Below are 19,659 nucleotides of genomic sequence, written 5' to 3'. Positions count from 1 at the left end.
AATTTACCCTTTCTTAGACTGTGGAGTTATTCCCGTTGGTTCATGATAATGGCAGTTTTCATTGACTACATAATGCTGAAATTACCAGGGTGTCAAAATGGATACAGGCAGGCTATTGAGTTACCTCTCCTTTTCAAACTTATATTTGCTCAGAAGCAATAGAATAGAAAAAGACAGACTTCTATTTCTGTTCTTGTACTTCTTCAGAAGAAATAAAAATTTATTTGTGATGTTCCTTTGCTTCTAGTAAGTTACGGAAGTGCAAGACTTCCTTCTTACTGTAGTACACAACTAGAAATTATGTATGATTTTTACCTTATTTTTTAAATTAAGTGTTCCCTTTATCAGTATTCCAGAGCACCAGTAGCACAATGAGACATATCAGAATTGCTATGTGGTCTACTATAATGCCTATAGCCACAATAACATAACAGTGAGAAATCAGGGGGAAAAAAACATAAAGAAAAAAGTGGGTACAACAAAGGTAAAGAAGTATATAATTTGGGAAAATACAGAGTTGAGAACAATTTTAAATGACAAAAATGAAAATTAAGATTAAGTTGAATTATTAACCAGATTTATCTTGCTAGCTTCTTTAAAAAAAAAAAAAAAGAAAAACAGCTGACCTAAATGTAAAGAAAAATTTTAATACATCAGCTATTTCCATTTATCCCTTAAATCATTCTTCCCAAATATAGTGAACTGTAACTTTAAACTCATCAGCAAACAATATGGGCTACAAAAACTCTCTCTTGAGGTTATAGCAATTCCATTTTACCATGTCTTCCAAGTGAATTGTAGAAAGCTGAAGGAGTTACTACCTCTTGCTATATTGGAAAAATCCCTATAGTAAGTCATGATGGAAATGAACATCTTGTGTCTTCTACTTTATACTCTGACACAAAACAAAATGAATTAATTTAGAAAGTATAAGCATAATAGTAAATTAGAGAGTTTTCAAAGACATAGTAGGTATGAGGTTAGGTCAAAGAACAGGTTTTAAAGTAAAATAATATAACAACATGCTTGATATATACATATATACATATATATGTATATGTAGTTTTTTAGGAAGCTCCAAATAAGACCTACTTTCTCATAGTACTTGATCTCGTAGTCCAGAATGGCTCCATTGGAAAAAGCAGGTGCTTGCCATGATAGGGCAATGCTATTTTGGGATGCCCAGTCCTTCCTTACCACACCTATCAGGGAAGGTGCTGAAAGGAAAGAAAATAACTAAGAATTAATTGGCAGGAATCATTCTCCATAACCCTTTCTTTACTATTTTGTCTTCCAAGGAAAATATAATTCTTGTTGAAGAGGATAGCAATGTTAATGTCAGATTAATAAGAAAGCCTTAGGATCTACTCTATTTAATCCAAATAAACTATTAAAATAGATTTAGAAACATTACTAGGGAACACAGGAAAAACTCAAATAGTCCAAGAACGAGAGCCAGAAGTCATCATCTTAGTCTTTGTTAGAGGAGGACATTTTTCTTTAAAATGGCTTTGGTTTTAGGCTACTGCATGAAGTACAATACATCTGGATCCTATATTTTAGCGAGTCTAAGTATACTGTAGAAAAACACTCTGCAATTACAGGATCATTTATAGGCTTTTCTTTCTCCTCAAGACTCAATACTTCAAGAAGTCTTAGTGATTTATGAAAGTTTATAGCACAAACTTCTTAACTATAAATTATTGCATATCAACATGAGAATTATTTTTTGCATGGTTTCTGTGACATCTGAATAAAATTGAAACATTTAACTTCTGAGGTTTATTTTCAGAATCATGTCTTCTTTCCCTCAATATATCATTGTTTTAACAACCCAATCCTAACCTAATCTTGCATTAAACTTCCAGAATTTTCCTAAAATGTGTATATCATAGACTCTTTTCTCTAACAAAATATCCCTCATTTTCAATATTCTAATTTTTAAAAACAGGCTTTTACATAGAAGTTAAAATTCATTCATAAAAAGAGAAATATAAATGAAATATACTGAGATACCATTTCTTACCAATAAGATTGGCAAAAATCCAAATATTTGACAGCAGGCTCTGCTGACTAGGCTATGGGGAAAAGCACTTTAATACATTGTCAATGGGAATGCAAAATGGTACAACTTTTATGAGAGGAAATTCAACAATTTAAGGCAAATTATATGTTCATTTACACTTGGGCTTTTGGAATCTATCCCAAAGACACACTGAACAAATACAAAGTGACATATTTACAAGACTACTCATTGAGATTTATTTGTAAAGATTGGAAACAATTTAACTGTCCATCAGAAAGGGACTGGTTGAAAAACTATGCTACATCCACCAGAGAATTATGGCTATCTATAAATACTATAATGGAGTTGTTTTTTTTTTCAGATATATTTTTAAATGAAAAAAGTAGGGTGGGAAAAATGTGTAAAAAGCAGTGTAAGGATAATCCCAAGAATAGAAAAAGTGATAACAATGGATATCCTCAGGGGTGGGAGGCAATAGGATGGGCGGTATAAGGTTGGTAGATAGAAGTCTCAGAATCTGCCTTAATAGTTAAATGGTTAGAAAGCAAATCAGTACTGAAAAAAGTATCAAAAATTTTAAAAAAAGGAAAATAAAAATAAAAGAAACTTGTGTATTGAGGCAAGCCTCCAAGATTAACTACTTAAAAGTACTCTAAAAAATAGAAACTTAGCATACATCCCAATGAGATAATTTTAAGGATAAAAATAATCTATAAAAATTATTAAACTGTTTATAGTAATGATGTTGTAGGTAATATCAGTATAGTAATTCTGAATCTGTGTGTGTATGTTTAGGGTTAAAACAAATGAGTAATTATTTTGGTGTTATTGAGGACTAGATGGGTTTGTTTTTTCTATGGGAAATAGGGATATAGATATCAAATCAATGGAGGTACATAAAAACTCTATTAATGATAAACTCAAATTAGAATTATCATTATGAACTCATAATGTCTTCCCAACTCATTTCCAGAAATCTATTCAAATAAACCAATTGCAGGTGAGAACAGAATTTGAAAAAACTAATTCTCTACAATTACAATGCATATGCTTTAAATTTCTAAGAAAGACTTGGGTATTAAGTTTGGTATTTTATTTCTAAGTGTTCACTTTGTATTGTAAGGATAAAGTTTTTCTTTCATTTATGAGAAGACAAGTTTGGTTCTCCTAAGAAAATAAGTACTTTAGAAATTATATTTAATACTCTTTCTAGCTGTTCAATGAAAGCATTTTTGTTGCACTAAAATATATTCCTAAGGATGAGTGATAATTACAGAAGTTGGTAAAAAAGAGAAGAGCTTGTTTTATAAGCTCAAATGGAAATAGATAGCATGGTAAAGACAAAAGATGCTCAAATAATTCACTATTTAAATTGATTCATATTCACTACTAATAAACTACCAGTAATAAGTTTATTGCTGTTGGAAATTGCATCAATGTTTTTGAATTATAGTATAAGAATGTATTAAATGGAGTTTTATGGAAAAATTATAACTTTAAGGTCACTCATACAAATTAGAAGTTGCCTTAAATGTATCAACTCATTACAATTTTTGAAAATATCCTTTTCATATATAAAATCTTGTGGTTAATTTTCAGTTTCATGTGCAAGTTAATAAAGCAGTAATATTACCAGTATACTACATTTTGCCACATAATTATTTAGCATTCAAGGTCAAGTGGCATAATCCTTGCAAAACTGATTATAAATTCAATCATGGCAGCATATTAGAATGACTATTGATTAACACATAGGTACTGTCTTTTCTATTACTAATTGCTCAATTACTAATTATTAAATCTGTAAAGGTACAGATTTTATGAGTGCTCTCCTATACTATATTATTCTATAAAATAGAAATAAAGAAAATCCATTCCCTAACTACCCTGGGAAGTATTACTAACTACACCATTCTCTAGCTAATCTAGTTATTGATCCTTCACTTATACATGGACTTCAGGGTCCAACAACTATATAACCTCTAAAATCATTTCACTTTGGACATCCCTTTCATATGTAAATATCCATATTTTACATAGTTGTAAAATATACATAATTTTTGATAATTCTATTTGTTAACCATATATTTGAAATCCTATTCCATATTTTGATATTGTCTTTATAATTATTGCCTTAACGGATAAAATATTCCACTATGTTTATACTTTATCAGATCAATCCTCTAATATTGAAGTTTCCAATATTATCTTGGTAGAGTTCTCACACTTTATACACACATTTTTTTTAAAGATTTTTTCTTTATTTATCTGACAGAGATCACAAGTAGGCAGAGAGGCAGGCAGAGAGAGAGGAGGAAGCAGGCTCCCTGCAGAGCAGAGAGCCCGATGCGGGGCTCGATCCCAGGACTCTGGGATCATGACCTGAGCCGAAGGCAGAGGCTTAACCCACTGAGCCACCCAGGCACCCCTATATACACATTTTTGATTTTGTTAAATTATTTTACAGAGAAAAGTGCTTTACATAATTTGGATTTTCTGAGCCATACTGTGTATTAATATATTGCTTTTGAAAAGAGCTACACAATATACACCCGGCACACATTTTAAACAATTAATGAGTTAAAGCAGAGGATTTGGAAAACAATTATAGGTCAATATACATCACAAATGCTGTATTTTCTATTTTCTGAGAAGGCTAACACCATATGGAATTTTATTTTAAAATATAGCTTCAATATATAAAACCTCAAGAATTTGTTCTGAATATATTTAATAAATCTGTTTTATTAATAACCTGAGTTTATGTAACATCTGAATTTAGCATATTGTGACAATACTGTAGTACCAACAGACTTAAAGGGGAAAACACATTTATTCCTCCACATGAGAAAAACTAATTTTAGAACATAGAGGGCAACTATTGATTTTTACTTCTGATTCTAAAAAGTAAGAGAAGGAAATAAATAGGGAAATAAGATCTTCTGGAGTTTGTCAGATCAGAGACTGAGAGACCTGGAGGCTCAAGAAATGTTTCCGGAGTACAGAATTGTGTATTCAGTATAGTTTTCAGTAGAATTGTATTTCTGATATACATCCTTTCTTAAGCCTTCAAAATCTTAGCTTTGACCTTCAAAATAAATGATTATTGAATAGATTACCATGTTTTTGAAAATGTTTTAATACAAACCTTTCTGATTACTACATTTTCTGAATCCCAAGTAGTTTACCAAGAACTACACAGCAGAATAAGAAAAATACATAATAGAATTAGTGAACAAAGGAGTTTTTATTCACATTAGGATGAGTGTTATTTTCTAACGCTTATGTGGAAATACCCGAAATAATAGTAAATTATTCTATTTAATTATTTTGCTCCTAATTAAGACTTAATTGTGTGTGTGGTTAGGTGAAAGAGAGAGCAAGAGCACAGTCCTACGCACATGTGTTTGTGACAATGAAAATCTTGACAGTGAATGTTAAATAATAGAATCATTAGTATGAGGATAGAACTTGTAAGTCATTTTATACACTTTTCAGCAATGCAGAGCTTAGCATATCTTAGTATATCCTTGTTCATTGATTATCCACTTTTTGTTTCAACGGTTGCTGTAAAGAGTACACCACTCCATAGGGCTACCAGTTTCTTTGTGAAAATCTCAAATTGCTAAAAAATTCTTACATGGAGTCTTTGTTTTTTTTCCTGGGACTTCAACCTCAGTCCTGGTTCTTACCTTTAGCATTAAGGCACACTTTTGCTCATCTATCAAACTCTTCTTCTCTCCTCTTCTCTCCTTTCTCTTTTCTCTTCTTCCCATCCCTTTTCTTTCCCCTTTCCTTCCTTCCTCTCTTCTTTCTACATTTCCTTTTTTTTAATGCTTTTTTACTGTCTTTCTAAAATTCTTTTCCTTTCTTTTCTTCCCTGTGTTTCTTTTCAGAGAGATGTGTATGTTTGTGTGTGTGTGCATGTGTGCATGTGTTATAGGAAATATAATCAATGACTTAATGAAATGTAAATAAAAAACAATAACATAATAAATAATATGCACTAGAAAGTGAAAATCAGAACAGACCCTTGAGACTATGAGTTTCCCTTTTTCATTGCTAATGAACCAATGGGTATAGTTGCAAAGCAAGAACAGGTAGGAGAGCTTCAATCTGTAGATGCTCAAGAAAGGGATATGTGACAATCAATACTGTAATTCAACTTGTGAAATTCTGTAAATGTGATATTTATCATGTGAATTGACATTTTTGAAACCTGAGAGCATACTTCAAACTATTTTTGTTCTATATCTTGTTTGGAAATTTGGTGCTTTATATACCATAATATATCCTATGAGTATCTGCCTCATGTGTCTTCTTTTGATGTTCCCCCAGAAATCAGAGTTTAATCGTAATATATATTACCTACATACCCCATGTAGTTGAAGTGTGGTTATGAGTGAAATATGCATGTCATACTTAAGGCAGAACTGATGCTTTATTTTCTCTCTATAATTTCTTTTTCCTATACCTAGAAATAACACTGTGGTATGCTAAGCCATATGACAGCTGTCATAGAATGAATAATGGCTCACAAATATGTTCACATTGAATCCCCAACCTGTGAATGCTCCTTTCTGGTAAAAGAGACTCGGCAGTTTTGATCAAGCTAAGGATTTTGAGATAGAAAGGCAATCCTGAATATTCCAGGTGGGCTGGATATAATCATAAGAAAGAGGCAGGAGGTACCTTGTCTATAGAGAAGTAGGCTGTGGTGAGCCAAAGAATACAGGCAACCCACAGAAACAAGGAGAGCAAAGGCACAAACTCTCCCTGGAGCTGCCAGAAGGAACCAGCCCTTCCTGATACATTTGTTTTATCCCTGTCAGACTCATTTTGGACTTCTGACACCCAGAGTTGTAAGATAATAAATATCTGTTCTTGAGACAGTAAATTTGTGGCAATTTGTTCAAATAACAGTAGGCCTCTCACAATGATTCAACTGATTTAAAGACCTTAATTTGGGATACATTCATGGTTCTGTAGGGACCATAGTAGGTGGGTTTTAAAAAACAAGTTCCTAAGGGGGAAAAAAAAAGTTTCTTAAACAGTTAGACATCTATCAATTTAACTACCTAATTCATTTGATATATTTACTACTCTAAAAAAGTATTTGATCTGTTTTTTTAAAAAACATTTTGAAAAAAATTTGGATACTCTGGTTCTAAAGATTTTCCTTACTTACAATTTGTCAGGTTTCTCACTTCTCTGCTTTTCTTATTTAAAAAGAGGGAGGTGCTCCTCTTTCTGATTATACCACCTTAAGTTATTGGTGACATAGGTCTAATTTTTTTTCAGTTTTTCCTCAAAGTAAAGGTTGTTCTATATTTTCAAAGGCCCTTAGCTTTGAATTTCAAGTCTTTCCCAAAGAAATACTAACTTCATGTAACACAAAGCTTGCTCACTCTACTTCCTACCATGTCAATGTAATGCTTGTAGGGAGCTTGACAAGACAAGTAAACATTGTGGGAATATTTGCACTGTAAACTCGTATAACCTGTGGAGGCCACAGTGAAAAATCACTTGATTAATAATAATTCAAAGTGGTACAGCACTGGAAGCACTTAATTATATAGAGAAAGACCTAAAACATTATCTTTAAAGTTCTTTTCAGCATTATCTGTGCCTTTTTAATTTTTGTTTTATTAGTTTTATGACTGGCTGATTTAATATGCTCACTGTTAAGCACGTCTTTAGGCTGCTATTTAGCGTAATTTATATCATATACCTCTACTGACTATTATATCATTCCAGAGATGTTTGAGAGATAGTTTATATGACAGATGCTATAGAATGTAGTTTCTTTGAGCTATAAAGAAAAAAAAAATCTCCAAATTAGACCAGTCTGAGATTCTGTCGAACTTTTCAAACCTGTCAATTTTCACTAAAAAGATATATGTTGTACCCATATTTTCTAGGCATTTAGTATATGCTATTCATCAGAATCTCAGAAAGTTGGACTGACCCTAGAGATGATTCTGGAATGTGTCCCTTTTCAGTTCAACTTCAAACAATTGTTTTATTCATAAAAATTTCATTATATTAAAATCAGGAATCCTGGTTTCTAGTAATTTTTCTAGCCAAAAGTACTATTATTTGAACTGTACAATTATGTATACTATATATGAAAATTATATAAGTAGATTTAAAATATAATATTATAGTTATATTTGAATATGGTTTGTAACTTCTGAGCCTCAGATGACTCATCAAAAAGTTTGTATCATGGGGCACCTGGGTGACTTACTCAGTTGAGGGGCCAGCTCTTAATTTGGGTCCAGTCATAGTCTCAGAGTCCGGAGATTAAGCCCTACGATTAGGCTCCACAATCAGCAGAAGCTGCCCGAGATTCTTTCTTTTCTGACCCTCTACTCTCTTTCTCTCAAATAAATAAATAAATAAATAAATAAATAAAATCTTTTTTAAAACGTTTATATCATGTTCCAGGTATGGGGGAAAAAATTACCCCACTTAAATACCACCCCCCCAAAAAAGTTGGGGGGAATGACCAGGAGAGTCATTTATTCATAAACAACTAAAATAACTTAAACAACTAAAATAATTTTAATTAATATTGTGGAAAAGAAGCACAAAAAGTAATAAAACTTGTAAAACATAAATCTTTAATATAATGAATGGATAGAACTCTACAGGTTTTATTGCTACATTTAAAAACAAAAAGTTTGGACACTTGAAAAAACTCCATACAATACATTTTAATGGAGCTGTTTTAAAAATGACAGATCTAAGAGCATGGGAGAATAAGTTCAATATTTAAAGTGACAAAAATAAGTTGTAAATCAACATGCATGGTATGATTCAAAAAATAATTCTAAGTAGCAGATACCTCCAAATTGTATAACTAAACTGTATAACTACCACATAACTAAATTATATAACTATCAAGACCATGTTGGAAGATTTGGGAATGAAGAAATGATGACCTGGTTTCCCTGCCATTAGATCAGCAATATTAAAAAAAAAAAAAAAAAAAGTGGTGCATCTGCCACAAAGATGACCCTCATTCTGAGCCTGATGTTGAGAACAAAGAAAAGCAAATAGTTGATATCCCTGTTTGAGACTAAGAATTTTTGGAAGTTAACCAAGGGGATTTTTTGAACTTATTCTAGCTGCAAAATACTTAGACATCAAAGGGTTTTTTTTGATGTTACATGTAACACTGTTACCAATATGATCAAGAGGAAAACAAATGAGGAGATCTGCAAGACCTTAATATAAAAATTAACTATATTGAAGAAGAGGAAATCTAGGTAGGCAAAGAGAAGCAGAATGCTGTGCCAGACACTAATACTAGAAAGACTCTTCTAAATACTAGTTGAACTGTTCTATTTAAAACTGTTTACTTTAGACAAACAGTAGATAAATGCAGTGGCAAATCAATTATATTAGCAGAATACTGTTTCCATTGCATGCATAGTTTGAGTACAGATTCCAAACCTATGGCTGACTTTCTTCTAGATCAAAAGCTTTTTTTTCCCTTTGCTCTGAATAGAACTGAACCTTGGGCTATTAAAAATATAATGAATATATATGCATATATAAGCATAATATCTGTACATATGCATATTATAGATTTTTAAATGAAATCATATCAAGCTATCAATAGTGGCTTTTCATGTTAGCCTAGAAAAATTAGATATAAGAGAAAAACAGAAACAAATCTAATAACTGACCAATAGTTACTGATTTCTAAATTATATTAACAAATTATATTATCCATAACTTTTGAAAGTACTTGAAAAGGAATATGATTTTATTTCAAAAACCTACTTAACCTTAGTGATAGCTAATGTGATATTCTGAAATTATTTTCAAAAATATAATTAAAAAGTTGGAGTGCCTGTGTGTCTCAGTCAGTTAAGCATCTATCTGCCTTCGATTCAGGTCATGATCCCAGGGTCCTGGGATCCAGACCCAAGGGGGGGCTCCCTGCTCAAATGGAGTCTGCTTTTCTCTCAGTCTGCCCTCCTGCCAATCATGTTCTCTCTCTCTCTCTCTCAAATAAAATTTTTAAAAAATATATAATTCAAATGTTAATAAATTTCAAAAAGTTAAACCCAAATATGAATAGATTTATAAGCTATGACATAAAGTAATACATGTAGCTTATGAAAGAGTCATCAAATTTTAGTTGTTCCCTATATTTTTGTCATCCTTGAATTTATATGATGATACAAAATTGGAGAGGAAGTAGTTGAAAGAACATTGGCTTCCAAAGTATTTTAAACCAAGAGGCTTTATGAAAATTAGTTTTAAAAATGTTATAGATTTGCTTATTGGATGCCTCAAAAAAGGGAAAAAAATCATATTCTGTGCTGTTGGACACATAAGGTGCATAAACAGACATGAAAGTTTCAGTCCCATTTTGGGACTGTGAAACAACTCATGGATAACCTTGGGAATTTGAGAAGAAAGATTCACATTTAAGGAACTGTTCATAAGATAAGATAAAATTGTAGCAATTACCTTGTTTCCCCTTAAGATAGAACTATGGACTAGCTTAAGACTTTTTTAATTACTTCAGATAGAACTGATTTTGATGTCTGTGTCCTAAAAGATTTATTTTCTATTCCTCATTGACTACCTTTATCCTAAGTTCTTGATATTCCTCTTTATAGAATATATAATAATATATTATACTTCACTTTCACTTCACTTATACTTCACTTTCACTTTTACATTATACTTCACTTCCCATGCTCTTTCACATATATCACCTAATACATATTGTGATTTTATAGGTACAGTTAATCTCATGTTAAAAGTGAGGACAGGGGCATCTGGGTGGCTCAGTCTGTTAAACGTCTGCCTTGAGCTGGGGTCATGATCCAGCGGTCTTGGGATCGAGCCCCATGTCAGGCTCCCTGCTCCGTGGGGAGTCTGCTTCTCCCTCTCCCTCTGCCCCTCCCCCTGCTTGTGCTCTCTTTCTCGGTCTCAAATAAATAAATAAATAGATAGATAAATAAATAAATAAATTTTAGAAGGACATACTTTCAAACAGGAAGCAACTCACAATTATGTAAAATATAAGGAGCAGACTGCAGACTAAGTCTGGTACTATGGACTGTACCTCAGTGATTGTGGCATTCAGGATCTGAACATCCCATAGACCAAGAATAGTGCCACACAAACACATTAGGTACCTTTTATGTGACTATCTTCCATTCAAAACTTGTTTAAATCTTGTTTCAAGGTTTATCAGACAATTGTCCTGCCTTCTGTGTTTTTGTTTTATAAATTCCCAATGGTACCATAGGAACACTGTCTAACTGATTCATATACTACATGCATATGACAATAATTTTATGAGTACATTAATGTAAAAATAATATATAATAACATATAATATTACCAGAAAAGAAGTAAAGTTGCAAAGTGATAGGAGTTTGAACATATGGTGTTGACCAAAATGGATATACTCTAATTTAATTGTATAATATTAAGATCTATCTTGGATTTGTTTCTTGAATTTTTGATATTTTCCATTATTTAGCTGTTTTATTTGAAAAAAAGTACTTAAATTGAGAAATAAAAGCCAAACCAAAATATTCTGAGTTATTTGATTATTGATTAAGAGTACTCCCAAGATCAATAGCTTTTTCACTAATTCAAAAGACATATTCCTCATCCCCATATCCTGCTCCACCCCATAAACTGTGCTCTCACAGAGTGCTCTAGTCACAGTTTAACACATCTTGATTGGTAAAATTCTGCTGGATTCCATAGATTTTGTAGGTTATAATCCTAAGATTCTATGTTTTCTATGAAATATAGATGTAAAATATTTAAAAAGCTGTGTTTGGGGATTTTTTTTTTCTCTTACTTTTTGAAAGTGAGAGCCCGTGTGAGTGTGTGTTTGTGTCCAGAAGCTATAAAAAGGGGGAAAGTACTCATACTGCTGGCCTCTTGAGGGAATGTTGAAAGATCCTGTCGCAACTGATTCAGGAGGATGCAGTTGTGTTCCTGCCAAGTCACCAGAAATGGAACAGTAAAACTGCTTTTGTTCTCTCATTAAAGAAATAATGCGATGCAACAGCAGATTCATTGGCATTGTTTCTGGTTGAAGCCAAGAGGAATAAATCTTGATTCTTCTTTGATGGAGGCAGTCTTTGTGTAGGACAAGTAGCCAGGTGCTCCCACAGCTGCTTTGAAACATTCATGGCTTCCTAAGGATATGGGTGATTTTGTTCTCATCATTGATCAAATAGCAGAGTAAATCACTGACGTAAAATAACACCTGGCTGAGCTTTGTGTTTTCCTCTCATTTCCTCTAGTTAGTAATTGTTGTTTACAAATCACTGACTGCATGAGGAGGAAAAGGCTGTGTATCTTGTACTGGCTGCTAGCTCATAATTTCTACTTCACCTTCTTTCTCACAGTACCTGCAAAGGCATTCAATGCATTTTATACTTTTTCTCCTTTTTTTTTTTTTATGATTACTTTCTTAACAAGCCAAATGGCATTGTTCTATATATATCAGAGATGTTAATAGTATTACAAAGATTTTGTAAACTAAAAATGACTATTATTAATAATGAATAATGCAAATCTTTGCCACATTTTTTGTACTTCATTTGAAATGTAATATGATATGCTAAATAATCTTTCTTTCTAAATTCTATTTATAGGGAAATAAGCATGTCAATAAAAATCAATTTCTTTTAGTCTCTACATTTGCAAGGTGAGCTTATGCAACCAACTAGTGTTTGCGGTCTTAGGACTAACTTACAATTGATGGTGCAGTATATATGAAACATCTATAAAATGTAATATTAATTTTAAAAACTAATGAAATTCAGCAAGTAATTTCTGAATATTTAAATTATATTAGCTAAGTGTGGGCAAAATGATAAGATGACAAAAGAGATAGACCTGCTGTTGAAATGCTGACATTCAGCAGGCACACATTATTGTGGCCATATCAATGGTTTACAGCCAACAGTCTTCTATCTGGTTGATGCTTATGCCACAATATTTTAAAGTATTTTGAGAATCACCCTGAATGTGTAAACTACTGTCCTTAACAATTTCAGAACTGTGTCACTTATTGTAATTTTTATCATTGTCTTCTGCTTTGACTTAGAAATCAATTTCAATTGATGGGCAGGTTTTTTTTTTTTCTTTTTTAAATTTATATTTCCCTTTGTATTTGTAGGCTTTGGTTGCATAATTTTGCCTGCTTCTTAGGGAAACTAAATCTTTGCTCAAGGTAGCCTATTAGGCAAAAATTGGCCCTTATCATAAAACCACTAAGAAATGACCCCTATCTACTGGACAGTCTTCCCCAGATACCCACAATGATGTTTCCTTGCCAGAAGCTGTGTTTTAGAAAAACCTGAGAATAATTTGGTCAGACCAATTTCCTTACTTCAGTCACTATCTCCCCACATGTTAGGTTGTTGTTCTACCCTCAACACTTTATACACTAGTCCTCCCTTATCCATGGTCTCACTTTCTGTGGCTTCAGTTATCTGTGGTCAGCTGTGGTCCAGAAACAGATGGTCCTCCTGACATATTGTCAGAAGGTCAGTAGTAGCCTAACTTGTGTCACAAACCTATCTGATTCTCCTCACTTTATTCACCTTGTCACATAGCCATTTTATCATCTCACATCATCACAGGAAGGGTAAACAGTACAATAAAATATTTTGAGAGAGAGCACACATTCATATAACTTTCATTACAGTATATTGTTGTAACTCTTCTATTTTGTTGTCACTATTAATCTCTTACCGTGCCTAATTTGTAAATTAAACTTTATCACAAGTATGTATGTATGTCCACCAACTGTGCACAAGGGCTCCTTTTTCTCCACATCCCTGCCAACACTTGTTATTTCTCATGTTTTTTATCTTAGCCATTCTGACAGGTGTGAGGTGATATCTCATTGTGATTTTGATTTGCATTTTCCTGCTGATAAGTGATGTTGAGCATCTTTTCATCTGTCTGTAGAAATACATCTATTCAGATCTTTTGCCCATTTTTAGCAGGACAGGTTTTTTTTTTTCACTTTTTGTGTGTCTGTGTGTGTTGAGTTGCATAAATTCTTTATATATTTGGAAGTTAGTCCTTTATAAGATTTATCATTTGTAAATATCTTCTCCCATTCCATAGGTTGCATTTTTGTTTTGTTGATGGTTTCTTTTTTGTGCAAAGACTTTTATTTTGGTGTAGTCCCAATAGTTTAATTTTGGTTTTGTTTCCCTTGCCTGAGGAGATATATCTAGAAAATATTGCTATGGCTGATGTCAAAAAAATTATTGTCTATGTCTCTTCTAGGAGTTTTCTGGTTTCAGGTGTCACATTTATAAGACCACCAGAATCACCAGAGAGAAGAAGTTAGCACCAAAATAAGACATCACCTAAAGACATTTTCACACAACTATCCTATCTCTCATGTATTCTGAGATCCCATTTATCTTTTCAAAAAATCGTGTGTTTTCCCTTAAGTACCTTTATATCCCTTCCCTTACCTTCAAGATGTATTGGAAGTCTCAAATTCTAATCTCCTCCCTGAGACAAGTTTTTCTGTGAATTCCTATGTGTGTGCATGACTAAAATCTGTCTTTTCTCTTGGTAATCTGCCTTTCTTCAATTTGATGTTCTGGTCCCCAAACAATAAACAAAAGAGGGTAGAGAAAAAGATGATCCTCCCTGAGAGTTTCAATGCAATGGGCATGGCCCTCAAAGATAGCAGTATAATTGTGGATGGTATTTTTGGCTTAAAAGTTTCATGAGAGCCTGACTGAAATGCTTATACATATCAACATGCAACTTTATAGTAATGCATAAAGGAAGTTTAGATAAAGGGAAATTTGCAAGGATTTGCAAATTTGAGGGAACTCCACAGGGTACACAGTTCACAGAGCAAAGATCTATAGACAGATTCTTAAGATAAACTTGGTCTAAATTTCTCACCTCATTTTTTTATGGTTAGTCCCTTTAGAGTTTTCCTGCTTAGGTATGTATTATGTCTCTTTTATAATACCTTTTTGGGGTGGGAGTATATTTAAATAGGTATATGTAGAATTATTAGTATATATGTAATCTATATATGCATCTAAAGTAGGAATTTTGGAAGAAAGTCTATGGCTTCACAAGTATATTGGTAAAGAGTTAGTTCAAATGTAATTTTTTACATTCCTGTGTCAAGAGTCTACACAAAATCGTTCAAATAAGACCCTTAATTAAAATCCTTAAAAATCCCTCTTGGCTTCTTACGTGTAATTGCCTCCACATCAAGAGATGCCAATTTTTATGATGATGTCAGACATAATGCTAGATTTTGAGAAGATTGAGAAACATATGGTATGCTAGAACCAGCTCTCATCTGCTTGCCAGAACCTACTGTACCCATCTTTTCATTATTCAACATTCAAACACAATAAATTAGTTCCTTCCTTCCTTCCTTCTTTCCTTCCTTCCTTCCTTCTTTTCTCTCCTTCCGTCCCTTCTTATGTCCCTTCTTCCTTCCTTTCTTTCTCCCTCTACCTTCCCTCCATTCCTCCCTTCCTTCCTTCTTGCTGTGGAGAGCCAGTTTTTAAACAGTAGCATATTACTGGTCATAACTCAGTTTATCAAACTTACGGTGGTTGTAACACTGCTCTTCAAGATGTTCATAGATGTGCCACAAAGAAGGTATCTCACTTATCTTCAAATAAATTTGGAATAGGCTAGATTAAATAAAGTTACTGTAAATATCCAAAAAAAAAGAGGAGATAGTGTGATACTTCTCTTATTTCATATTATCTAAAACGAAAAACTTTCACTGGCACCATGTTGATAAAATATCAGAATGCTACAACACTACTTTTGGAAACAAAGTTAGCTTAACTTTGGAAAAATTTATTCTGTTGGCTATGGCTCAAGAATTTGTATTGATTATTGCCCTATAGCTGGCAAGTGTCAGAAAGATTGTCAAGTGCCTTAAGCTTCTGAAGCGAAACTGGGTTTCTTCTTCACTGAGATACCCTCTTCACCAAGAAAGCTAAAGCTACAAATGAATAGGGATAGAGGGACAATCAGGAGAGCCTTAAGAGAGGCTCTCATTTTAAATCCTAGCACAGTGCTCTGATAAAACACATGGGCTTTGGGGCCAGGCTGCATAACTTTGAATTTCCATTCTGCTACTCACTAGTTATGTGACTGATTAATTTACTTAACCACTCTGCTTCCTCATTTCTTTCTTCTAAAAATTGGAAATAATAATATCCATCACTGAGGGTTGCTGTAAGGATTACATATGTTATTTCATTTGAATCATTTAAAATAATTCCTGACATATTGTAAGAACTCAAAATTGTCTCTTATTATTGTTGTAGACAAAACAAAGAAGCAATTTCATTAATAAATCCTATAAAAGATTTTGTAATAGTTAATATCACAAATCTAGGAAAACCTTACATATCCCATATGCTGAAAAGCCATGAGGGAAACAACTTGTTTCTTCATGTATGAAAGAGTTTTGGCAAATATCTTCCAAAGGATACTTATTAAATTTGAATGTCTTTGGTAAGTGTTACTTTGGAAATCTTTTTCCTGAAAATTTTATGTTTAAGATTTTAATAAATTGTTGCACAGTGAAAGGATTTTGTAATTAAGTACATTTTGGGGAACATTAAATTTAAAAAATTCCTTATTAAAGATATTGTCAGAGATTTTAATGTGTTATTCTGTTTTGTAAGCAGTGAGGGTCATATTGTATGCACCTTTCCTTAATTCAACTGACCAAGGAAAAGATTTTTGAAAAGCATGTCAAGGACTAATTTTGTATAGAAATACATTTAGAAGATAAGTCCTGGAAATTTAAACATTTATCCAAACTAATATATCTTCTTGGAATTTTCCAAGATCATACTGATTTCTATCTATGAACATACATAAATTTCATGTTCCCCATTGGTACTTCATGAATTGGAAACACCAGGTTAAAAATAATGACAGTATGCTAGAATCCTATTTTCAGGGCATTTTTTTTTTTCAGTGAATGATTTCAATAATATGAATTTGGCATTTTACTTGTTTTAATTCTGCAAGTACATATTAAGCAAATATGGGTAATATCCTTCTTCCAGTGTTTCTGGATGTGTCCAGTACATGTCAGAGATTTTTGGCATAAGATAAATATGATATCCACAACAGAGACACATTACTTCTCATCCAGAGACATGTCATGTCAACATCTTTATTAAAATCAAATTTTCACATCCTTTATACAGAGAGATCATCATAAAAATGCTAATGAATCCACACTTTATTCCCTACATCTATATATTGAGGTCCTAATTAATGTTTTAATACCAGAAAATAAACTCCTACCTCTGGGTCTGGCCATTAAGTAAATTAGTAATTAAATGCAATACTAGTGTGGTGCCCCAGGTGGCTCATTTGGTTAAGGGACTCTTAGTTTCACTCAGTTCATGATCTCAGGTTCCCTTGTCCAGCTCCCCACTCAGCAGGGAGTCTGCTTCTCTCCCTCTCCCTTGCCCCCTCCCCTTGCTCACATGCTCATTATCTCTCTCTAAAACGAATAAATAAATCTTTTAGAAAATGCATCAACAGTGTCCTATGACCACAGAAATTAATGTGGTGCTTCCCTTTGAATCAGATGATACCTTATTTCCTAAAAGGGTGTGGTGGAACAGATGGCTATTTTAGCAAACTTTTAAATCTTTAAGACATGAGTAGGTGATTTCTTGTTTACCTTAACTGCTGCTAGTTTCTGCATATGTATCAGTAGAAAACAATACTGTCTATCTAGTCAAGGAATACAAAACTAAAGCTAGAAGCACAAATACTAAAATTGAAACTAGATTGAATCTATAGGACATCTTGTTGAAAATGATCCAATTCATGTTTTCCTGTTCGTTTTCCTTTCATGATAATAAAAACTATAGTATATTTGACTGATTTAATCCTCATAAAGGTTGGGTTTTTTTGTTTGTTTGTTTGTTTGTCTGTTTTTTTGGTACATAACTCAGTTGTTGATCCATCTTTGTACGAACCATCAGGTGGTTGACTGTATGACTAGCACAGATCACTAAAGTTAAAAATGCTTTAGTTATTTGAAAGAGCACATCAATTGAGCACTACTGTGCTTGCCCAAGTCAGGGTGGATCCTAATTGCTTTGACAAATTTCCTGCTGGGAAATTGATCTTCAAAGATTTCTTAATGCCTTTTTTTTTTTTTAACCCATTTACTTCATTTTAAAACTTCAAAGTCTCCCTTTCTATTAATTATCACATATACTAGAAAACACAAAGAACAAAATGCTATGTTTTATTCATCTAAGCAGAGCATCTAAACACTAAGTTACAGCAAAGATTGGAACTTATTGAAGCAAAGGTCATCTTCTGTCAAACAAAACCATAAGAGGCTTTTCTTTTAGTGGAGAATTCATGAATATTTTATCTGAACATTTCCATGAACTTGCTGTAAAAGCTATGTTTCTTGGCATTTACTGAAGATGTCAAAATCAGTTACTGTAATTTAAATATTTTGCTAAGATGCTTATCAGACTCCCATTTAAAACATGCTTATTTTCCATACAATAGTTCATCTAAAACAAACATTTCTAAATAGTTAACATTGTAGACTCTTACATTACATAAAATCAAATTCTGCATTCTTGTATTTGCACATAAATATTAGTTATGTTTAATATAACTTTGTGAGTCTACTAGAAAAAATAACAATAAAACAATGAGTGAAAGACTTTCTCTACAGATGCTTCTAGTGTTTCAGCTAGTGTTAATCAGTCTCTTGGGTTCCAAATTGTGAAAGGATCTTAAATTGGTCAACCAAAAAATAACCACAGCTCATAACCTACTAAAAAGTTTTTAAATTCAATTAGGCATGATTATTTGATGCTCCAGAATACTTCTAACATGTCTAAGTCTTTTTTTTTAATTTTTTTTATTTTGGGGCGCCTGGGTGGCTCAGTGGGTTAAAGCCTCTGCCTTCAGCTCAGGTCGTGATCTCAGAGTCCTGGGATCGAGACCCACATCCGGCTCTCTGCTCGGTGGGGAGCCTGCCTCCTCCTCTCTCTCTCTCTGCCTACCTCTCTGCCTACTTGTGATCTCTGTCTGTCAAATAAATAAATAAAATCTTTAAAAAAAATTTTTTTTATTTTAACTTTTTTTTAAGATTTTATTTATTTATTTGATAGACAGAGATCACAAGTGGGCAGAGAAGCAGGCAGAGAGAGAGAGAGAGGAGGAAGCAGGCTCCCTGCTGAGCAGAGAGCCCGATGTGGGGCTCGATCCCAGGACCCTGGGATCATGACCTGAGCAGAAGGCAGAGTCTTTAACCCACTGAGCCACCCAGGCACCCCTAACATGTCTAAGTCTTAACAAAATGTTTCATTTGCATATAATACATACATCAGCAGAACCTCTAAACCTGATAACATTCTCACTTGCTGAAAAATGGAAATTATTTTTGAGTACTCACATGATTGTTCTCATGAAGACATAGGAATTGAGTGAATGTAAGATGTCTGTCTCTTTAATTTGTCCCTAAGTGTGATGCAGCCTACTTAATAAGGGTGAATAATGTAAAATCCTTTAAAGTCAAATCTGGAGTTAGATTTTCTTAACTTTGAATTCTG

The 19,659-nt window shown here is 33.0% G+C and overlaps 1 protein-coding gene across 3 annotated transcripts in view; it reads right to left on the bottom strand.

The window, feature by feature from the left end:
* EPHA6 (EPH receptor A6) overlaps window positions 1-19,659 on the bottom strand; it is an 871,253-nt gene that overhangs the window by 314,239 nt on the left and 537,355 nt on the right. For all 3 annotated transcript variants that reach the window (XM_044251185.1, XM_044251182.1, XM_044251184.1), the window contains exon 6: window positions 1,093-1,217. In XM_044251185.1, coding sequence (XP_044107120.1) covers window positions 1,093-1,217 — 125 coding nt within the window. The remainder of the gene's footprint in view (window positions 1-1,092; window positions 1,218-19,659) is intronic.

The sequence above is a fragment of the Neovison vison genome, chromosome 6, assembly GCF_020171115.1.
Source record: "Neovison vison isolate M4711 chromosome 6, ASM_NN_V1, whole genome shotgun sequence".
Taxonomy (NCBI): Eukaryota; Metazoa; Chordata; class Mammalia; order Carnivora; family Mustelidae; genus Neogale; species Neogale vison.
The sequence above is the reverse complement of the archived record's forward strand: the minus strand, read 5'-3'. Positions and strand labels throughout refer to the sequence as shown.